This window comes from Oncorhynchus nerka, linkage group LG10 (assembly GCF_034236695.1).
Source record: "Oncorhynchus nerka isolate Pitt River linkage group LG10, Oner_Uvic_2.0, whole genome shotgun sequence".
Classification (NCBI taxonomy): Eukaryota; Metazoa; Chordata; class Actinopteri; order Salmoniformes; family Salmonidae; genus Oncorhynchus; species Oncorhynchus nerka.
In genome coordinates, this window is record NC_088405.1 from 70904785 (window position 1) to 70929259 (window position 24475).

General features: G+C 49.1%; 1 protein-coding gene across 3 annotated transcripts in view; it reads left to right on the plus strand.

The window, feature by feature from the left end:
• Positions 1-24475, plus strand: part of LOC115135941 (G protein-coupled receptor kinase 6-like) — a 67249-nt gene that overhangs the window by 20102 nt on the left and 22672 nt on the right. For all 3 annotated transcript variants that reach the window (XM_029671179.2, XM_029671178.2, XM_029671180.2), the window contains exon 2: positions 616-711. In XM_029671179.2, the coding sequence (XP_029527039.1) occupies positions 616-711 (96 nt within the window). The remainder of the gene's footprint in view (positions 1-615; positions 712-24475) is intronic.

The following is a 24475-nucleotide window of genomic DNA, read 5'->3' on the forward strand; positions in this document are numbered from 1 at the left end:
CAGGGATGAGTTGATGAGCGAGGTGAGGTAAGGGAGAAGGTCTCCGGAAATGGTCTGGAGAAGAGAGGAGGGAATAGGGTCAAGCGGGCAGGTTGTTGTTGTTAGATAACCTGTAGCCAGTGGGTTTGGCGACGAGTATGAAGCGAGGGCCAACCAACGAGAGCGTACAGGTCGCAATGGTGGGTAGTGTATGGGGCTTGGTGACAAAAGTAGTTCCTTTCTTTAAATTCCTTGGATTTACGTGTAATTGTTTTGTATTGTTAGATATTACTGCACTGTTGGAGCTAGGAACATAAGCATTTCTCTAAACCCACGATAACAAATGCATAATATGTGTACACGACCAATACAATTTGATTTGATTTAAAGAGGTAGACTAAAATACAGTAAAATAGCTTTTTCTATGTCTACAAATTAATAACCTCTCGGTCTTCTTGACAAACACTCCAGGACAGCCATTATATTAATCACCCTGACCCTCTTCTTTATCTTGACGAATCTACAAGAGCTCCTTTGTGTTTTTAGGCACTGTATGTATCTTTATGGGCCGCTCAAGGCTACCTAGTGTTTTCCCATGTGTTATATTTTGATTAATCAACCACTGTTCTTTTGCAGGAGGGGGTGGAAACAGAAAAGGAAAAAGCAAGAAATGGAAACAGATGCTTCAGTTTCCCCACATCAGCCTGTGTGAGGAGCTCCGGGAAACTACAGGTACGTTTCCTCTCCTCTCCTCTACTTGCTAGCCCATTGATAGTGTGGTAGACCAGGGGGTTTGGTTAAGGCGTTTACATAGATCAGACACGGAGAGATTATGATTAGCTCGGTTTCAAGGGTGTTTTATTAAATATTAAATCAAAAAGAAAAGAACAGGTCTCCCCCATGAGACCCTCTCCGGGTTACCGTCTCCTGGGCTCCGGGTCTTCCTGTATCCTGTCGGGCACACAAACTCAACTCCCTCGGCTTAGCTCGGGTAACCTTATCTAACCACATGGAAGTCACCTCACTTCCCCTAGTCCTCTCCCTGTGTGCTGCCCTTCTGGCAGCTTTATGGGCCTCGCACAGCTGGTGAGCAAGCCGCCCTTGATTACTCACCAGCTCCCAATCAGCCCCAATTAGTCCTGTCCGGAGAGCCCGGCGAGACCAGGCACGTCCAGCAGATGGAGCCTATAGCCGGCTATAGTATCCTGTCAGTCCCAGGAAGGACTTGACCTGTGTCTTGGTACGTGGAACGGGCCAGTCACGCACCGCATGAACCTCCTGGGGCTTGACGTCCCCCTGTCCGATCAAATACCCCAGGTACTCCACCTCCTCGAACCCGAGCTTGCATTTCTTGGGGTTTGCGGTCAACCCGGCTTGTCTGAGCGCATCCAGCAAGGCCTGGAGGTGCTTCAGGTGCTCTTCTCAACCTTGGCTGTGGATGATGATATGCCGCTGCGTACTGCTGGTGGGGTCGAAGCACTCTGTTCATCAGCCGTTGGAATGTGGGCTCCGTGGAGACCGAACGGGAGCACCCGGTACTGATACAACCCGTCTGGTTTCGAAAACGCCGTCTTTTCCCGGGAGGAGGCTGCCAACGGTGCCTGCCAATAATCTTTGGTCAGGTCAAGGGTGCTGATGTACCGGGCCTTTCCCAATCGTTCAATGAGCTCGTCCACCCTCGGCATGGGATATGCGTCGAACAAGCTGATGTCGTTCACCCCCCGGAAATCGTTACAGAAGCGGAGGCTACAGTCCGGTTTGGGCACCAACACGATGGGGCTGCACCATGCACTGTGGGACTCTTCCACGACCCCCATCCTCAGCATAGCCTCCACTTCCTGTTTCACGGCCTCCTTCAGGCCTCCGGAATCCGATATGGCCTCTTTCATACTGTTTCCCCGGGCCGGGTATGGATGTGTTGTTCAATGAGGGTCGGCCCGGGTTCTCGGAGAAAACCGCCGTGTTCCGATCGATGAGCTCCCTGAGCTCTTGCTTCTGGGCCGGGTCGAGGTCCTCATTGCGCGGGACCTCCACTGGTACCATTGGCGTCCTGGGTCCCGACCATAACACGGCGCCAAGGCTGTCCTCTCGTGCCACTTCTTCAACAGGTTCACGTGGTAAATCTGTTGGGGTTTCCGCCTCCCCGGTTGCCGTACGCGGTAATTTCCCAGCTTCTCGATCATCTAGTATGGGCCGTGCCATGTTGCCAGGAACTTACTTTCGGCCGTGGGGATCAAGACCAACACCCTTGTAGACCTGGGCTTGGGCACGCTGGGCCTTCTCCATATGTTCCCTCACGACTATCCATATGGCTGTCATCCACTCCCGCATCATCTCCATGTGCTCTACCACGCTGCATAAGGGGGTCGGTTGGACTTCCCACACCTCCTTGGCGAGGTCCAGTAGGCCGCGTGGCCTCCTCCCATAGAGGAGTTTGAACGGGGAAAACCCAGTGGAGGATTGGGGTACTTCTCAGATTGAGAACATTAGGTGGGGTAGTAGCTGGTCCCAGTTCTTCCCGTCCTGCTCTATGACCTTCCGCAGCATCTGTTTGAGCGTTTTATTAAAGTGCTCGTCGAACCCATCCATCTGCGGGTGAAAAACGGAGGTCCGGATCTGCTTGATCTGCAGGAGGGCACACAACTCTTTCATGAGGCGGGACATAAACTCCGTACCTTGGTTTGTCAGGATCTCGTTCGGGATGCCCACCCGGCTAAAGAGGCGGAACAGCTCCCGGGCGATTCCCTTGGACACCGCCGCCCATAGGGGAATGCCTCGGGATACCGGGTGGCATAGTCCACTGTTACCAAGATATACCTGTGTCCTCGTGCAGTCTTTACCAGGGGTCCCACTATGTCCATGGCGATGCTTTCAAAGGGCACCCCGATTATTGGCAGGGGGACCAGAGGGTTTCGGATGTGTGCTTTCGGGGCAGTGAGTTGACACTCCGGGCAGCTGCGACAGTAGTCTTCCACGGCCCTCCTCATTGAAGGCCAGTGGAACCAGGCGGCGATCCGTTCCCAGGTATTCTCCTTTCCCAGGTGCCCCAACAGATGGGTGTGGGCCAGCTGAAGAACGGTTCTTACATACCGTCGGGGCAGCAACAATACCCCTCGATGATCCCCCTGTTGGCGCGACACCTGATACAAAAGGTTATTTTTAATTTGGAAATGGGGGTATCGCCAGTCACTCAACCCCCGGAAGTAGCTGTCCATCCACCGCTATCACTTCGGCGGCGGCAGCTTTCAAATCCGGATCCTCCCACTGGGCCGTCCCGAATTGTCCCCTCAGTTGGCCCCCCACGGGGGTCTCGACTGGCCCCTCGAAATCGAGGAATGGGAGACTGGGCTCCTCTTCCAGTGGTTCCCCAGGGGGTCTAGGTTCTGGCTCCCCCTCCGACTCCGGACCCGTAGAGTCAGGTTGGTTAACCGGCGGCTTCCAGGCTGCACAGGCGATGGGTTGACCCCGCTCTCTTCTTCGGCCGGCTCATACTTTCTTCCTCAACTCATGCTCCCATAGGGCCGCGAACAGTGGACAATCCTGTCACACTAGGAGAGGTACCGGCAGCTCTGGTACTGCACCCACCATCATTTGACAGCTCCCTTGTGGCGTCACGATGTTGGTCCATACAGTGGGATACCGTTTTGTGTCACTGTGAACAGAGGAAATGGACATCTCCCTACCCCATTCGGTCTCCTGGTTCAGCAGGCTCTTGGTTACGAGCGTAACCATGCTTCCGGAGTCTAATAGCTCTTCCGTGTCGTGTCTGTCAACCTTCACCGGGACCATGGGTGCAGTTGACTCGTGGTGCGCCCAACAGGAGGTGACATAGTTCACGACATGACCCACCTCACCTGCGGGGCTAGCTGATGGCATCAACTCCTCTCGAGCCGGGCAATTTCAGACAATGTGCCCCCTCTACATGGGGTCATCGGTGTCGGGTCGGCCCTACAACCGCCGTCTCTCCACGGGTTTGCTGTCCTTTGGCCCTGCCGACTGTCGGTTCGGGGTACACTGCGGTGGGGCTGTCCTTCCGTCCCTTTGGACGGGTCGCCGACTCGTCCCGGCTCCCACTCATCAGTGCTTGAGCGTCTCCACTGCTTTCAGGAGGCCCTCCAAGGTCTGGGCTGCGCATAAACTCGCTGCCCTCTTCATGTCATGGGGTAGCGCCCGTAAGAAGCGATCCAGGACCACTTTGTCGAGGATGGATAGGGTGGATACGTCGGTGAGGAGCCATGCCCTGGTGACGCGCAGTAGGTCGCTCATCTGGGCCCGGGGGGAGGTGTCGGGTACGAACCTCCAGTCGTGGAACCGTTGAGCCCAATGGGCCAGGCTGTATCCGTAGCGGCTGAGTATCTCCCGTTTCAGTCCGTCATAGTTATCCACCCGTTCGTCGTTCAGGTCCCAATACGCCTTTTGGGCATTCCCAGAGAGGAACGGGGCCAGCAGACTTGCCCACTGCAGCCTTGGCCATCCTTCCCGCAGTGCTGTCCGTTCAAATATACAGGTATGTTTCGAGGTCATCGTCTTCCGTTAGCTTGCATTAAAATCTGGTTGGGATGTGATCCAGGAGTCGCTCCTCCTTGCAGCTTCCTGACTTTCTCAACGAGGCAGATGTTATGTAGTCGCTGTTCCTCCAGTGTTCGTTCCTGAACCGCCTGTTGTGCTTGTTGGACCCGGACGAACTGAGCTATCAACTCGTCTATACTGATACTGTGTAAACGTCAACCCTGATCTGACCACGTTATCAGAGTTTATGATTAGCTCGGTTTCAAGGGTGTTTTATTAAATATTAAATCAAAAAGAAAAGAACAGGTCTCCCCCATGAGACCCTCTCCGGGTTACCGTCTCCTGGGCTCCGGGTCTTCCTGTATCCTGTCGGGCACACAAACTCAACTCCCTCGGCTTAGCTCGGGTAACCTTATCTAACCACATGGAAGTCACCTCACTTCCCCTAGTCCTCTCCCTGTGTGCTGCCCTTCTGGTAGTTTATGGGCCTCGCACAACTGGTGAGCAAGCCGCCCTTGATTACTCACCAGCTCCCAATCAGCCCCAATTAGTCCTGTCCAGAGAGACTGTTGAGACCTGGCACGTCCAGCAGATGGAGCCACCGCCTCGTGATGTATACTCCATCTGTTACCAGGCCTCGACGAGTCTCCCCCTGGTGGCTGACCTGCTGTACTCCACAATAGATATACTGAACAAAACTATAAACGCAACATGCAAAGATTTTACTGAGTTAGAGTTCATATAAGGAAATCAGTCAATTGAAATAAATTCATTAGGCCCTAATCTATGGATTTCACATGACTGGGAATACAGATATGCATCTTAAAAAAGGTAGGGTATGGATCAGAAAACTGGTCAGTATCTGGTGTGACCACCATTTGCCTCATGCAGCGCAACACATCTCCTTCACATAGAGTTGATTTTGACATGTGGAATGTTGTCCGACTCTTCAATGGCTGTGCGAAGTTGCTGGGTATTGGCAGGAACTGGAACACGCTGTCATACACACCAATCGAGAGCATCCCAAACTTGCTCAATGGGTGACATGTCTGGTGAGTGTGCAGGCCATGGAAGAACTGCAACATTTTCAGCTTCTAGAAATTGTGTACAAATCCTTGCGACATGGGGCTGTGCATTATCATGCTAAAACAAGAGGTGATGGTGGAGGATGAAAGGCACGCCAGTGGGCCTCAGGATCTCGTCACGGTATCTTTGTGCATACAAATTGCCATCGATAAATTGCAATTTTGTTCCTTGTCCGTAGCTTATGCCTGCCCATACCATAACCCCGCCACCACCATGGGACTCACTGTTCACAGCATTGACATCAGCAAACCACTCGCCCAAATAACGCCATAAACGTGGTCTGTGGTTGTGAGGCCTGTCTAAAAAGACGTTGGAGGTGGCTTATGGTAAAGAAATGCAACAGCTCTGGTGGACATTCCTGTAGTCAGCATGCAACTGAAATGACTGCAACACTTAACAAAGAGCTGCACTTAGTTTCAGAATGGGTGGCAAGGAATAAGTTAGTCCTAAATGTTTTAAAAACTGAACGCATTGGTATTTGGGACAAATAATTCACTAAACCTCAACTAAATCTTGTAATGAATGTGGAAATTGAGCAAGTTGAGGTGACTAAACTGTTTGGAGTAACCCTGGATTGTAAACTGTCATGGTCAAAACATATTGATTTAACAGTAGCTAAGATGGGGAGAAGTATATCCATAGTAAAGCGCTGCTCTGCCTTCTTAACAACACTATCAACAAGCCAGGTCCTACAGGCCCTTTTGTATTATTTTGCATTATAGATGTGGACTTCCTGACGGGCTGCCCCCAGGTGGTAAGGGTAGGGAACAATACATCCGCTACACTGATCCTTAACATAGGGGCCCCTCAGGGGTGCGTGCTCAGTCCCCTCCTATACTCCCTGTTCACTCATGACTGCATGGCCAGGCACGACTCCAACACCATCAAGTTTGCCAATCACACAACAGTGGTAGACCTGATCACCGACAACGATGAGACAGCCTATAGGGAGGAGGTCAGAGACCTGGTCGTGTGGTGCCAGGACAACAACCTCTCCCTCAACGTGATCAAGACAAAGGAGATGATTGTGGACTACAGGAAAAGAAGGACCGAGCACTCCCCCATTCTCAGCGACAGGGCTGTAGTGGAACAGGTTGAGAGCTTCAAGTTCCTTGGTGTCCACATCACCAACAAACTATCATGTTCCGAACACACTAAGACAGCAGTGAAGGGGGCACGACAAAGCCTATTCCCCCTCAGGAGACTGAATTGATTTGGCATGGGTCCTCAGATCCTCAAAAGGTTCTACAGCTGCACCATCGAGAGCATCCTGACTGGTTGCATCACTGCCTGGTATGGCAACTGCTCTGCCTCCATCCAGGACCTCTATGTCAGGTGGTGTCAAAGGAAGGCCCTAAAATTGTCAAAGACTCCAGCCACCCTAGTCATAGACTGTTCTCTCTGCTACCACACGGCAAACAGTACCGGAGAGCCAAGTCGAGGTCCTTAACAGCTTCTACCCCCAAGCCATAAGACTCCTGAACAGCTAATCAAAGGGCTACCCAGATCTCTCTTTTACACTGCTGCTACTCTGTTTATAATCTATGCATAGTCACTTTAACTCTACCTACATGTACATATTACCTCAATTACCTCGACTAACCGGTACCCCTGCACATTGACTCTGTACTGGTACCCCCTGTATATAGCCTCGCTTGTTACTTTTATTTTCTAGTTTTTACTTATCTATTTTTTTTTCTTAACTTCTTAAAGCATTGTTGGTTAAGGGCTTGTAAGTAAGCATTTCACTGTAAGGTATATACACACCTGTTGTATTCTGTGCATGTGACAAATAAGATTTGATTTTAAATGATTTGTACTGTTTTATATTTTGTTTTATGTGTGATGTAAGTGCCTTAATGTGTTTGGACTTCAGGAAGAGTAGCTGCTGCCTTGGCAACAGCTAATGGGGACCCCTAATAAATACAAATACAAACTTGCACGCTCCCTCAACTTGAGACAACTGTTGCATTGTGTTGTGTGACAACACTGAACATTTTAGAGTGGCCTTTTTATTATTTTATTGTACCAAGCACAATGTGCACCTGTCTAATGACCGTGCTGTTTAATCAGCTTCTTGATATGCCACACCTGTCAGGTGGATGGAATATATTGGCAATGGAGAAATGCTTGCTAACAGGGATGTAAACAAATGAATGCACAACTTTTTTCGTGTTTGGAACATTTCCGGGATCTTTTATTTCAGCTCATGAAACATGGGATCAACACTTTACATGTTGCGTTTTATTTTTGTTCAGTGTAAATTCATAGTAAAAGTCCCAAACACAAGAGGGAAAAGCTGCACTCCACAATCAAATACAGTTTCTTCAGAAAGTATTCACACATTTTGTTGTGTTATAGCCTGAATTTAAAATGGATTGTTACGGCAAGCCTAGATAAATTCAGGAGTAAAAACAACTCACATAATAAGTTGCATGGACTGTGTGCAATAGTGTTTAGCATGATTTTTGAATGACTACTTCATCTCTGTACCCCACACATACAGATAATTGTAAGGTCCCTCAGTCGAGCAGTGAATTTAAAACACAGATTCAACAACAAAGACCACAGAGGTTTTCTAGAAGGGCCCCTATTGGTATATACAGTGGGGAGAACAAGTATTTGATACACTGCCAATTTTGCAGGTTTTACTACTTACAAAGCATGTAGAGGTCTGTAATTTTTATCATAGGTACACTTCAACTGTGAGAGACGGAATCTAAAACAAAAATCCAGAAAAATCACATTGTATGATTTTTAAGTGATTCATTTGCATTTTATTGCATGACTTAAGTATTTGATACATCAGCAGAACTTAATATTTGGTACAGAAAGCTTTGTTTGCAATTACAGAGATCATACGTTTCCTGTAGTTCTTGACCAGGTTTGCACACACTGCAGCAGGGATTTTGGCCCACACATACAGACCTTCTCCAGATCATTCAGGTTTTGGGGCTGTCACTGGGCAATACGGACTTTCAGCTCCCTCTAAAGATTTTCTATTGAGTTCAGGTCTGGAGACTGACTATGCCACTCCAGGACCTTGAGATGCTTCTTATGGAGCCACCTGGCTGTGTGTTTCGGGTCGTTGTCATGCTGGAAGACCCAGGGGGACCTTGCGTGCGCTGCAGGATTTTAATCCTTACATTTACATTTAAGTCATTTAGCAGACGCTCTTATCCAGAGCGACTTACAAATTGGTGCATTCACCTTATGACATCCAGTGGAGCAGCCACTTTACAATAGTGCATCTAAATCTTTTAAGGGGGGTGAGAAGGATTACTTTATCCTATCCTAGGTATTCCTTAAAGAGGTGGGGTTTCAGGTGTCTCCGGAAGGTGGTGATTGACTCCGCTGTCCTGGCGTCGTGAGGGAGTTTGTTCCACCATTGGGGGGCCAGAGCAGCGAACAGTTTTGACTGGGCTGAGCGGGAACTGTACTTCCTCAGTGGTAGGGAGGCGAGCAGGCCAGAGGTGGATGAACGCAGTGCCCTTGTTTGGGTGTAGGGCCTGATCAGAGCCTGGAGGTACTGAGGTGCCGTTCCCCTCACAGCTCCGTAGGCAAGCACCATGGTCTTGTAGCGGATGCGAGCTTCAACTGGAAGCCAGTGGAGAGAGCGGAGGAGCGGGGTGACGTGAGAGAACTTGGGAAGGTTGAACACCAGACGGGCTGCGGCGTTCTGGATGAGTTGTAGGGGTTTAATGGCACAGGCAGGGAGCCCAGCCAACAGCGAGTTGCAGTAATCCAGACGGGAGATGACAAGTGCCTGGATTAGGACCTGCGCCGCTTCCTGTGTGAGGCAGGGTCGTACTCTGCGGATGTTGTAGAGCATGAACCTACAGGAACGGGCCACCGCCTTGATGTTAGTTGAGAACGACAGGGTGTTGTCCAGGATCACGCCAAGGTTCTTAGCGCTCTGGGAGGAGGACACAGTGGAGTTGTCAACCGTGATGGCGAGATCATGGAACGGGCAGTCCTTCCCGGGAGGAAGAGCAGCTCCGTCTTGCCGAGGTTCAGCTTGAGGTGGTGATCCGTCATCCACACTGATATGTCTGCCAGACATGCAGAGATGCGATTCGCCACCTGGTCATCAGAAGGGGGAAAGGAGAAGATTAATTGTGTGTCGTCTGCATAGCAATGATAGGAGAGACCATGTGAGGTTATGACAGAGCCAAGTGACTTGGTGTATAGCGAGAATAGGAGAGGGCCTAGAACAGAGCCCTGGGGACACCAGTGGTGAGAGCACGTGGTGAGGAGACGGATTCTCGCCACGCCACCTGGTAGGAGCGACCTGTCAGGTAGGACGCAATCAAGCGTGGGCCGCGCCGGACATGCCCAACTCGGAGAGGGTGGAGAGGAGGATCTGATGGTTCACAGTATCGAAGGCAGCCGATAGGTCTAGAAGGATGAGAGCAGAGGAGAGAGAGTTAGCTTTAGCAGTGCGGAGCGCCTCCGGGATACAGAGAAGAGCAGTCTCAGTTGAATGACTAGTCTTGAAACCTGACTGATTTGGATCAAGAAGGTCATTCTGAGAGAGATAGCGGGAGAGCTGGCCAAGGACGGCACGTTCAAGGGTTTTGGAGAGAAAAGAAAGAAGGGATACTGGTCTGTAGTTGTTGACATCGGAGGGATCGAGTGTAGGTTTTTTTCAGAAGGGGTGCAACTCTCGCTCTCTTGAAGACGGAAGGGACGTAGCCAGCGGTCAGGGATGAGTTGATGAGCGAGGTGAGGTAAGGGAGAAGGTCTCCGGAAATGGTCTGGAGAAGAGAGGAGGGGATAGGGTCAAGCGGGCAGGTTGTTGGGCGGCCGGCCGTCACAAGACGCGAGATTTCATCTGGAGAGAGAGGGGAGAAAGAGGTCAGAGCACAGGGTAGGGCAGTGTGAGCAGAACCAGCGGTGTCGTTTGACTTAGCAAACGAGGATCGGATGTCGTCGACCTTCTTTTCAAAATGGTTGACGAAGTCATCTGCAGAGAGGGAGGAGGGGGGATTCAGGAGGGAGGAGAAGGTGGCAAAGAGCTTCCTAGGGTTAGAGGCAGATGCTTGGAATTTAGAGTGGTAGAAAGTGGCTTTAGCAGCAGCGACAGAAGAGGAAAATGTAGAGAGGAGGGAGTGAAAGGATGCCAGGTCCGCAGGGAGGCGAGAATCCTTGACGGCGTAGTGTGTTACTAATGGTTTTCTTTGAGACTGTGGTCCCAGCTCTCTTCAGGTCATTGACCAGGTCCTGCCGTGTAGTTCTGGGCTGATCCCTCACCTTCCTCATGATCATTGATGCCCCACGAGGTGAGATCTTGCATGGAGCCCCAGACCGAGGGTGATTGACCGTCATCTTGAACTTCTTCCATTTTCTAATAATTGCGCCAACAGTTGTTGCCTTCTCACCAAGATGGTTGCCTATTGTCCTGTAGCCCATCCCAGCCTTGTGCAGGTCTACAATTTACCCAGATGTCCTTACACAGCTCTCTGGTCTTGGCCATTGTGGAGAGGTTGGAGTCTGTTTGAGTGTGTGGACAGGTGTCTTTTATACAGGTAACGAGTTCAAACAGGTGCAGTTAATACAGGTAATGAGTGGAGAACAGGCTTCTTTTTTTTAAACCCCTTTTTCTCCCCAATTTCGTGGTATTCAATTGTTTTAGTAGCTACTATTTTGTCTCATCGCTACAACTCCCGTACGGGCTCGGGAGAGACGAAGGTTGAAAGTCCTCCGATACACAACCCAACCAAGCCGCACTGCTTCCTAACACAGCGCGCATCCAACCCGGAAGCCAAGGCCAACTGTACACTGGAGTTGCTTACCAAGAAGACAGTTAATGTTCCCAAGTGGCCGAGTTACAGTTTTGACTTAAATCTGCTTGAAAATCTATGGCAAAACTTGAAAATGGTTGGCTAGCAATGATCACTAATGGTAGATGGGTAAAAAAAAAAGAATATCCCTTTGAGCATGGTGAAGTTATTAATTACACTTTGGGTGGCATATCAATACACCCAGTCACTACAAAGATACAGGCATTCTTCCAAACTGAGTTGATAGAGAGGAAGCAAACCATGATGCCAATGGTGACTTTAAAACAGTTACAGAGTTTAATGGCTGTGACAAGAGAAAACTGAGGATGGATCAACATCATTGTAGAGAGAGGTGAGTGGGGAATCAGAGAGGTGAGGGGGGAATCAGAGAGGTGAGTGGGGAATCAGAGAGGTGAGGGGGAATCAAGAGAGGTGAGGGGGAATCAGAGAGGTGAGGGGGAATCAGAGAGGTGAGTGGGGAATCAGAGAGGTGAGGGGGAATCAGAGAGGTGAGGGGGAATCAGAGAGGTGAGTGGGGAATCAGAGAGGTGAGGGGGAATCAGAGAGGTGAGTGGGGAATCAGAGGTGAGTGGGGAATCAGAGAGGTGAGGGGGAATCAGAGAGGTGAGGGGGAATCAGAGAGGTGAGGGGGAATCAGAGAGGTGAGTGGGGGTTCAGAGAGGTGAGGGGGAATCAGAGAGGTGAGGGGGAATCAGAGAGGTGAGGGGGAATCAGAGAGGTGAGGGGGAATCAGAGAGGTGAGGGGGGAATCAGAGAGGTGAGTGGGGAATCAGAGAGGTGAGTGGGGGTTCAGAGAGGTGAGGGGGAATCAGAGAGGTGAGGGGGAATCAGAGAGGTGAGTGGGGAATCAGAGAGGTGAGTGGGGTTCAGAGAGGTGAGGGGGAATCAGAGAGGTGAGGGGGAATCAGAGAGGTGAGGGGGAATCAGAGAGGTGAGTGGGGAATCAGAGAGGTGAGTGGGGGTTCAGAGAGGTGAGGGGGAATCAGAGAGGTGAGGGGGAATCAGAGAGGTGAGGGGGGAATCAGAGAGGTGAGGGGGGAATCAGAGAAGTGAGGGTGGAATCAGAGAGGTGAGGGGGGCTGCCATAATCAACGTCGTCAGCGCCCAGGGAGCAGCAGTAGTTGTTGGGAGTTAACTGCCTTGCCCAGGTGCAGGATGGCAGATTTTTCCAGTTTGCCAGCACAGGGATTTAGTTACTGACCCTTAACCGCTAGGCTACCTGCCGCCCAGACACTGGGTCTGACATAAGTCAAATTGGGGTTGGTGATGACGGACTGTGTTATGTTATGAAGTAGTCTGATGGCACGTGGCCATACAGTGCTTTCAACGGTGGAGGAAATCCCCACCTCATCCCCTCAAGACAAGAAGCATACTGTATGTATAATTTAGTACAGTTGGAATGCAGGCCTGTATAATATGCGTCAGTTATCGTATTATCTAATCAGGAGTCATTATTCAATCATCCCATTATTTTGTTAGGAAGTACATTAGTTATTGGCTATTTTGTGCACAAAGAAACATACAGTATATTGGCGTTGTGTTTATGGCGATTGACAATCTTATATTTGTGGCTGGTGCTGCTGGTGGTGGTCAGGAGTTGTTGAACATGGATTCACACCAACACAGATCAGCTAACTGCACAGTATTTTGTAATCATGGGGCTTGCATTGCATCCTGTGGAACACGTGAATGATGAAGATAGGCTGCTGTGGTAACTTTTGTTTTTCTCTTTTCCAATAGTTTAGAGGCATTGTCGGCAGCTTCTCTAAAGCGGCACAGAGAGGGTTTATAAATCCCTCTCATCCATCGCTCTTTCAGATGGATGATTATGAAGTGAATCCTGTTTAACTTGTAAATGCTGAGTGCATTTTATCATTGACTACAGCCATGAAGCAGTGGCAGACATAATGTAACCATGCTTCAATTTTACCACAGAGGAAGCTGGGCAGAAAGAGGAAGATGACTCGCATGTTTGTTTTAATTCACTCTGCCGTTCAAAAAGAAAATGGTGGAAAATGTTTATAGGTCACTGGTTTGGAACACAAAGTAGACACAGAACACACACAGTTTTACTGTGAGATCTCACTAACGATAATTGACATGTCTTACAATATGTAAATGGTAGAGAAAAAAAGTGTTGCATATTTGAGTGTTTGTTCTGCAGCAGTTCTAAGAGATTGTGTTTTGTATGAAACTAATGCAGTCTAAATCAAAGTAACACAATTAAATATAAGTGGAAGCTCAAAGCCCAAACTTTTGGATGAGATGGCTGTTTTCAAGGCTGTCGTTACAGTATTTAGCCTACACCCAGTCTGGGACATTTTTACAACACCAGGTTGACACTATTGACTCATTGCCCCTAGTTTGACATAGTGAGATTTTGCAAACATTGGGATTGTGGCTCCTCCTCTCCTCTTCCTAGTTCTTACCTATTTTGTTCATAAGAGTAGAACAATTGTATGGATTTGAGCCCAATTTCTGAATATAGGCTACTTTCTTCCATTGGTCAGGGTCAAACAGTAGGTTGGGAGGTAGTGGTGAACAAAGAAAGAAAACAAATATTAAGGTTAAAGGAAGTCATATGATTTCCTCATTATTGTAATTTATCTCCATAAGGCAGGAGATTAGGTTGAGATGCATATCACTAGGCTGAGGCTCCTGGCCAAGGGCCTTTTGGGTTATGACTCCAGCTCCTATTGTGGCCTTCCATACATACAATAGACACATTGATTGTTCTCAAGTCTTAAAAAAGATATATTGTCACCCTGAGGCCATGAACAATCATTATTGTTATGTATTTTTTTGCTGGGCTTTCAAGCCACAGCAGCTAGATCTACAGGGCCAAGCTGGCTTCTAGGCCTACATCTCAACGCTGTCAGACAGTTTTGCCATGCTGTGCTGAATTGTGGGAATGGTGGTGGTAGAAAACATGCGGGTGAAGTAGTCTTGACTCTGTAGTGGTGTATTGTTCACTTACGCTCTTGGTGCTCCACTGGAGTACAGTAGTACAACATTTCAGCTGACGCTCAACTTTCTTCAATCAGGAAGTAAAAACAGCACTTCATGCAAGTTCTTCTATGGTGCATTTAGGATATTTCTGAATATTTGGTTTCACTTAAATCCCTTTATCTACTTCCCCAGAGTCAGATGAATTCATGGATACCACTTTTATGTCTCTGCATCTAGTATGGAGTTGGAGGTCGTTTTCAGCTTGCTAGCAGTCACCATAGACTTCCAGTCATTGCACTAAGGATAATTAGCAATTGCGCTGACGCTAGTTAGCAACTTCCTTCAAACTGCACGCAGAGACGTAAAAATGGTATCCACAAGTTCATCTGACTCTGGGAAAGTAGATTCATTGCCAAAATCGCAAAGTATCCATTTTAATGTAGAGATTACCCACATGAAAAAATACTATGATATACTATGGTTAAATACTATAGTATTTACTGTAGTGTTTTTGCAGACTTTACTGTATAATTCACCATATTGTTTTTGCAAGCTGAAGTCTGCAAAAACACTACACTGAATACTATAGTATTTACTGTTGCTTTGCGGACATAGGGTGCCCTCAGAAAGTATTCATACCCCTTGACTTATTCCACATTTTGTTGTTACAGCCTGAATTTTTTTCTCTCACCCAAATATCCCATAATGACAAAGTGAAAACATGTTACCTATATACCAATAGGGGCCCTTCTATGCGAGGCATTAGAAAACCTCTGTGGTCTTTGTGGTTGAATCTTGTTTGAAATTCACTGCTCAACTGAGAGACCTTACAGATAATTGTATATGTGGGGTACAGTTAGACACTATTATTGCGCACGGAGTGAGTCCATGCAGCTTCTTATGTGATTTGTTAAGCACATTTTTACTCCTGAACGTATTTAGGCTTACCATAACAAATGAGTTGAATACTTATCGACTCAAAACATTTCAGCTTTTCATAGAATAAATTGGTAAAGAAATAAGTAATCTACATAATTCCACTTTGACATTATGGGGTATAGTGTGTAGGCCAGTAACACAAAATCTCAATTTAATCCATTTAAAATTCAGGCTGTACATACAGTACATCATAGGGCATAATTACAGGCCTGAGTGGATGACATGTGGATTTCTCTCATTGTTCCCTGGTGTTTACCCTCACCAGATGCTGTCTGATACACAGCCACAGAGAGAGAGCCACCTCCCCCTGAGATTGTGCGGGATAAACACAGACAGGCGGCCGATTACCAACTCATAGCTTTTCTTCTGCAATGCAGTTTCCACAGAGTGTCGAGAAAGAGAGCGAGAGAGGGGCTCAGGAAACCCTCAACTTCCATGTTTACCGGCGAGGTTTGACAGAGAAAAAGAGTCTGATGCCCTCAGGAGAAAACATGCACACCTCCAGTTTACTTTTGTGTCCTTCCACTCTCCCAGGAAACTAACGTCACTTTACCACCCAACGGGGCAGAGAGACACGAGAGACACGGACTGAAATTACGTTTATCATTTCCGCTCCTCTTCCTAATAAGGGACCCATGGGTGGCCTGGAGTAGCAATCCAATCGTCCGGCAGTCAATAAAGCTTTCTGCACTCTCTGTAACTGTTAATGAGCCCTGGCTTCAGGTTTACCACACTGCCGCTCACACTCTCTGTAACTGTTAATGAGCCCTGGCTTCAGGTTTACCACACTGCCGCTCACACTCTGTAACTGTTAATGAGCCCTGGCTTCAGGTTTACCACACTGCCGCTCACTCTCTGTAACTGTTAATGAGCCCTGGCTTCAGGTTTACCACACTGCCGCTCACTCTCTGTAACTGTTAATGAGCCCTGGCTTCAGGTTTACCACACTGCCGCTCACACTCTCTGTAACTGTTAATGAGCCCTGGCTTCAGGTTTACCACACTGCCGCTCACACTCTCTGTAACTGTTAATGAGCCCTGGCTTCAGGTTTACCACACTGCCGCTCACACTCTCTGTAACTGTTAATGAGCCCTGGCTTCAGGTTTACCACACTGCCGCTCACACTCTCTGTAACTGTTAATGAGCCCTGGCTTCAGGTTTACCACACTGCCGCTCACACTCTCTGTAACTGTTAATGAGCCCTGGCTTCAGGTTTACCACACTGCCGCTCACACTCTCTGTAACTGTTAATGAGCCCTGGCTTCAGGTTTACCACACTGCCGCTCACACTCTCTGTAACTGTTAATGAGCCCTGGCTTCAGGTTTACCACACTGCCGCTCACACTCTCTGTAACTGTTAATGAGCCCTGGCTTCAGGTTTACCACACTGCCGCTCACACTCTCTGTAACTGTTAATGAGCCCTGGCTTCAGGTTTACCACACTGCCGCTCACACTCTCTGTAACTGTTAATGAGCCCTGGCTTCAGGTTTACCACATTGCCGCTCACACTCTCTGTAACTGTTAATGAGCCCTGGCTTCAGGTTTACCACACTGCCGCTCACACTCTCTGTAACTGTTAATGAGCCCTGGCTTCAGGTTTACCACACTGCCGCTCACACTCTCTGTAACTGTTAATGAGCCCTGGCTTCAGGTTTACCACACTGCCGCTCACACTCTCTGTAACTGTTAATGAGCCCTGGCTTCAGGTTTACCACACTGCCGCTCACACTCTCTGTAACTGTTAATGAGCCCTGGCTTCAGGTTTACCACACTGCCGCTCACACTCTGTAACTGCATCACACTCTCTGTAACTGTTAATGAGCCCTGGCTTCAGGTTTACCACACTGCCGCTCACACTCTGTAACTGTTAATGAGCCCTGGCTTCAGGTTTACCACACTGCCGCTCACACTCTCTGTAACTGTTAATGAGCCCCGGCTTCAGGTTTACCACATTGCCGCTCACACTCTGTAACTGTTAATGAGCACTGGCTTCAGGTTTACCACACTGCCGCTCACACTCTCTGTAACTGTTAATGAGCCCTGGCTTCAGGTTTACCACACTGCCGCTCACACTCTGTAACTGTTAATGAGCCCTGGCTTCAGGTTTACCACACTGCCGCTCACACTCTCTGTAACTGTTAATGAGCCCTGGCTTCAGGTTTACCACACTGCCGCACACACTCTCTGTAACTGTTAATGAGCCCTGGCTTCAGGTTTACCACACTGCCGCTCACACTCTCTGTAACTGTTAATGAGCCCTGGCTTCAGGTTTACCACACTGCCGCTCACACTCTGTAACTGTTAATGAGCCCTGGCTTCAGGTTTACCACACTGCCGCTCACACTCTGTAACTGTTAATGAGCCCTGGCTTCAGGTTTACCACACTGCCGCTCACACTCTGTAACTGTTAATGAGCCCTGGCTTCAGGTTTACCACACTGCCGCTCACACTCTGTAACTGTTAATGAGCCCTGGCTTCAGGTTTACCACACTGCCGCTCACACTCTCTGTAACTGTTAATGAGCCCTGGCTTCAGGTTTACCACACTGCCGCTCACACTCTGTAACTGTTAATGAGCACTGGCTTCAGGTTTACCACACTGCCGCTCACACTCTCTGTAACTGTTAATGAGCCCTGGCTTCAGGTTTACCACACTGCCGCTCACACTCTGTAACTGTTAATGAGCCCTGGCTTCAGGTTTACCACACTGCCGCTCACACTCTCTGTAACTGTTAATGAGCCCTGGCTTCAGGTTTACCACACTGCCGCACACACTCTCTGTAACTGTTAATGAGCCCTGGCTTCAGGTTTACCACACTGCCGCTCACACTCTCTGTAACTGTTAATGAGCCCTGGCTTCAGGTTTACCACACTGCCGCTCACACTCTGTAACTGTTAATGAGCCCTGGCTTCAGGTTTACCACACTGCCGCTCACACTCTGTAACTGTTAATGAGCCCTGGCTTCAGGTTTACCACACTGCCGCTCACACTCTGTAACTGTTAATGAGCCCTGGCTTCAGGTTTACCACACTGCCGCTCACACTCTGTAACTGTTAATGAGCCCTGGCTTCAGGTTTACCACACTGCCGCTCACACTCTCTGTAACTGTTAATGAGCCCTGGCTTCAGGTTTACCACACTGCCGCAGGTTCACACACTCTGTAACTGTTAATGAGCCTGGCTTCAGGTTTACCACACTGCCAGGCTCACACTCTCTGTAACTGTTAATGAGCCCTGGCTTCAGGTTTACCACACTGCCGCTCACACTCTGTAACTGTTAATGAGCCCTGGCTTCAGGTTTACCACACTGCCGCTCACACTCTCTGTAACTGTTAATGAGCCCTGGCTTCAGGTTTACCACACTGCCGCTCACACTCTGTAACTGTTAATGAGCCCTGGCTTCAGGTTTACCACACTGCCGCTCACACTCTCTGTAACTGTTAATGAGCCCTGGCTTCAGGTTTACCACACTGCTCTGTAACTGCTCACACTCTGTTTAACTGTAACTGTTAATGAGCCCTGGCTTCAGGTTTACCACACTGCCGCTCACACTCTCTGTAACTGTTAATGAGCCCTGGCTTCAGGTTTACCACACTGCCGCTCACACTCTGTAACTGTTAATGAGCCCTGGCTTCAGGTTTACCACACTGCCGCTCACACTCTCTGTAACTGTTAATGAGCACTGGCTTCAGGTTTACCACACTGCCGCACACACTCTCTGTAACTGTTAATGAGCCCTGGCTTCAGGTTTACCACACTGCCGCTCACACTGTCTGTAACTGTTAATGAGCCCTGGCTTCAGGTTTACCACACTGCCGCTCACACTCTGTAACTGTCTGTAACTGTTAATGAGCCCTGGCTTCAGGTTTACCACACTGAGCCCGCTTCAGGTTTCACACTCTGTAACTGTTAATGAGCCCTGGCTTCAGGTTTACCACACTGCCGCTCACACTCTGTAACTGTTAATGAGCCCTGGCTTCAGGTTTACTGTAACACACTGCCGCTTCAGGTTTCACACTCTCTGTAACTGTTAATGAGCCCTGGCTTCAGGTTTACCACACTGCCGCTCACACTCTCTGTAACTGTTAATGAGCACTGGCTTCAGGTTTACCACACTGCCGCTCACACTCTGTAACTGTTAATGAGCCCTGGCTTCAGGTTTACCACACTGCCGCTCACACTCTGTAACTGTTAATGAGCCCTGGCTTCAGGTTTACCACACTGCCGCTCACACTCTGTAACTGTTAATGAGCCCTGGCTTCAGGTTTACCACACTGCCGCTCACACACTCTGTAACTGTTAATGAGCCCTGGCTTCAGGTTTACCACACTGCCGCTCACACTCTGTAACTGTTAATGAGCCCTGGCTTCAGGTTTACCACACTGCCGCTCACACTCTGTAACTGTTAATGAGCCCTGGCTTCAGGTTTACCACACTGCCGCTCACACTCTGTAACTGTTAATGAGCCCTGGCTTCAGGTTTACCACACTGCCGCTCACACTCTCTGTAACTGTTAATGAGCCCTGGCTTCAGGTTTACCACACTGCCGCACACACTCTCTGTAACTGTTAATGAGCCCTGGCTTCAGGTTTACCACACTGCCGCTCACACTCTGTAACTGTTAATGAGCCCTGGCTTCAGGTTTACCACACTGCCGCTCACACTCTCTGTAACTGTTAATGAGCACTGGCTTCAGGTTTACCACACTGCCGCTCACACTCTGTAACTGTTAATGAGCCCTGGCTTCAGGTTTACCACACTGCCGCTCACACTCTGTAACTGTTAATGAGCCCTGGCTTCAGGTTTACCACACTGCCGCTCACACTCTCTGTAACTGTTAATGAGCCCTGGCTTCAGGTTTACCACACTGCCGCTCACACTCTGTAACTGTTAATGAGCCCTGGCTTCAGGTTTACCACACTGCCGCTCACACTCTGTAACTGTTAATGAGCCCTGGCTTCAGGTTTACCACACTGCCGCTCACACTCTGTAACTGTTAATGAGCCCTGGCTTCAGGTTTACCACACTGCCGCTCACACTCTCTGTAACTGTTAATGAGCCCTGGCTTCAGGTTTACCACACTGCCGCTCACACTCTCTGTAACTGTTAATGAGCACTGGCTTCAGGTTTACCACACTGCCGCTCACACTCTGTAACTGTTAATGAGCCCTGGCTTCAGGTTTACCACACTGCCGCTCACACTCTGTAACTGTTAATGAGCCCTGGCTTCAGGTTTACCACACTGCCGCTCACACTCTGTAACTGTTAATGAGCCCTGGCTTCAGGTTTACCACACTGCCGCTCACACTCTCTGTAACTGTTAATGAGCCCTGGCTTCAGGTTTACCACACTGCCGCTCACACTCTGTAACTGTTAATGAGCCCTGGCTTCAGGTTTACCTGTAACACTGCCACTCACACTCTGTAACTGTTAATGAGCCCTGGCTTCAGGTTTACCACACTGCCGCTCACACTCTGTAACTGTTAATGAGCCCTGGCTTCAGGTTTACCACACTGCCGCTCACACTCTCTGTAACTGTTAATGAGCCCTGGCTTCAGGTTTACCACACTGCCGCTCACACTCTCTGTAACTGTTAATGAGCCCTGGCTTCAGGTTTACCACACTGCCGCTCACACTCTGTAACTGTTAATGAGCCCTGGCTTCAGGTTTACCACACTGCCGCTCACACTCTCTGTAACTGTTAATGAGCCTGGCTTCAGGTTTACCACACTGCCGCTCACACTCTGTAACTGTTAATGAGCCCTGGCTTCAGGTTTACCACACTGCCGCTCACACTCTGTAACTGTTAATGAGCCCTGGCTTCAGGTTTACCACACTGCCGCTCACACTCTCTGTAACTGTTAATGAGCCCTGGCTTCAGGTTTACCACACTGCCGCTCACACTCTCTGTAACTGTTAATGAGCCCTGGCTTCAGGTTTACCACACTGCCGCTCACACTCTGTAACTGTTAATGAGCCCTGGCTTCAGGTTTACCACACTGCCGCTCACACTCTGTAACTGTTAATGAGCCCTGGCTTCAGGTTTACCACACTGCCGCTCACACTCGCTGTAACTGTTAATGAGCCCTGGCTTCAGGTTTACCACACTGCCGCTCACACTCTCTGTAACTGTTAATGAGCCCTGGCTTCAGGTTTACCACACTGCCGCTCACACTCTGTAACTGTTAATGAGCCCTGGCTTCAGGTTTACCACACTGCCGCTCACACTCTCTGTAACTGTTAATGAGCCCCGGCTTCAGGTTTACCACACTGCCGCTCACACTCTGTAACTGTTAATGAGCACTGGCTTCAGGTTTACCACACTGCCGCTCACACTCTCTGTAACTGTTAATGAGCCCTGGCTTCAGGTGGCTTCAGGTTTACCACACTGCCGCTCACACTCTGTAACTGTTAATGAGCCCTGGCTTCAGGTTTACCACACTGCCGCTCACACTCTCTGTAACTGTTAATGAGCCCTGGCTTCAGGTTTACCACACTGCCGCACACACTCTCTGTAACTGTTAATGAGCCCTGGCTTCAGGTTTACCACACTGCCGCTCACACTCTCTGTAACTGTTAATGAGCCCTGGCTTCAGGTTTACCACACTGCCGCTCACACTCTGTAACTGTTAATGAGCCCTGGCTTCAGGTTTACCACACTGCCGCTCACACTCTCTGTAACTGTTAATGAGCACTGGCTTCAGGTTTACCACACTGCCGCTCACACTCTGTAACTGTTAATGAGCCCTGGCTTCAGGTTTACCACACTGCCACTCACACTCTGTAACTGTTAATGAGCCCTGGCTTCAGGTTTACCACACTGCCGCTCACACTCTGTAACTGTTAATGGCCCTGGCTTCAGGTTTACCACACTGCCGCTCACACTCTCTGTAACTGTTAATGAGCCCTGGCTTCAGGTTTACCACACTGCCGCTCACACTCTGTAACTGTTAATGAGCCCTGGCTTCAGGTTTACCACACTGCCGCTCACACTCTGTAACTGTTAATGAGCCCTGGCTTCAGGTTTACCACACTGCCGCTCACACTCTGTAACTGTTAATGAGCCCTGGCTTCAGGTTTACCACACTGCCGCTCTCACACTCTGTAACACACTCTCTGTAACTGTTAATGAGCCCTGGCTTCAGGTTTACCACACTGCCGCACACACTCTCTGTAACTGTTAATGAGCCCTGGCTTCAGGTTTACCACACTGCCGCTCACACTCTGTAACTGTTAATGAGCCCTGGCTTCAGGTTTACCACACTGCCGCTCACACTCTCTGTAACTGTTAATGAGCACTGGCTTCAGGTTTACCACACTGCCGCTCACACTCTGTAACTGTTAATGAGCCCTGGCTTCAGGTTTACCACACTGCCGCTCACACTCTGTAACTGTTAATGAGCCCTGGCTTCAGGTTTACCACACTGCCGCTCACACTCTCTGTAACTGTTAATGAGCCCTGGCTTCAGGTTTACCACACTGCCGCTCACACTCTCTGTAACTGTTAATGAGCCCTGGCTTCAGGTTTACCACACTGCCGCTCACACTCTGTAACTGTTAATGAGCCCTGGCTTCAGGTTTACCACACTGCCGCTCACACTCTGTCTGTAACTGTTAATGAGCACTGGCTTCAGGTTTACCACACTGCCGCTCACACTCTGTAACTGTTAATGAGCCCTGGCTTCAGGTTTACCACACTGCCGCTCACACTCTGTAACTGTTAATGAGCCCTGGCTTCAGGTTTACCACACTGCCGCTCACACTCTCTGTAACTGTTAATGAGCCCTGGCTTCAGGTTTACCACACTGCCGCTCACACTCTGTAACTGTTAATGAGCACTGGCTTCAGGTTTACCACACTGCCGCTCACACTCTCTGTAACTGTTAATGAGCCCTGGCTTCAGGTTTACCACACTTCCGCTCACACTCTCTGTAACTGTTAATGAGCACTGGCTTCAGGTTTACCACACTGCCGCTCACACTCTGTAACTGTTAATGAGCCCTGGCTTCAGGTTTACCACACTGCCGCTCACACTCTGTAACTGTTAATGAGCCCTGGCTTCAGGTTTACCACACTGCCGCTCACACTCTGTAACTGTTAATGAGCCCTGGCTTCAGGTTTACCACACTGCCGCTCACACTCTCTGTAACTGTTAATGAGCCCTGGCTTCAGGTTTACCACACTGCCGCTCACACTCTGTAACTGTTAATGAGCCCTGGCTTCAGGTTTACCACACTGCCGCTCACACTCTGTAACTGTTAATGAGCCCTGGTTTCAGGTTTACCACACTGCCGCTCACACTCTGTAACAGTTAAGGAGCCCTGGCTTCAGGTTTACCACACTGCCGCTCACACTCTCTGTAACTGTTAATGAGCCCTGGCTTCAGGTTTACCACACTGCCGCACACACTCTCTGTAACTGTTAATGAGCCCTGGCTTCAGGTTTACCACACTGCCGCTCACACTCTGTAACTGTTAATGAGCCCTGGCTTCAGGTTTACCACACTGCCGCTCACAATCTCTGTAACTGTTAATGAGCACTGGCTTCAGTTTTACCACACTGCCGCTCACACTCTGTAACTGTTAATGAGCCCTGGCTTCAGGTTTACCACACTGCCGCTCACACTCTGTAACTGTTAATGAGCCCTGGCTTCAGGTTTACCACACTGCCGCTCACACTCTCTGTAACTGTTAATGAGCCCTGGCTTCAGGTTTACCACACTGCCGCTCACACTCTGTAACTGTTAATGAGCCCTGGCTTCAGGTTTACCACACTGCCGCTCACACTCTGTAACTGTTAATGAGCCCTGGCTTCAGGTTTACCACACTGCCGCTCACACTCTCTGCCTCCCTCCTCTCTCCATACATTTGACTCTGTTATCAGAGAATTGCCCCTATTGATAGTCAGAGCAGCATGCAGAGAGAGAAGATGGATCAAGGCAGAGTGCAGTATCAGGCTATTTGCCCCAATGCAATATCTCGCAGAATCCAAATAGCTTACTGTTTTAATGGCTGTAATCTTGTGGGATGAATTTCACAATTGGAACAATTGGAACATCACTACACGGTTTTTAAGAGCCCATCATTGATGTAAACATGAAGCCTGTGGAATCAAGTCGTTGAATGTATTAAATGTCATCAAATGCAGTGATTTATTGTATGACTTCAATTCTCCTCTCAATCGTCTGACTCACATTTTGGTCGAGTCAG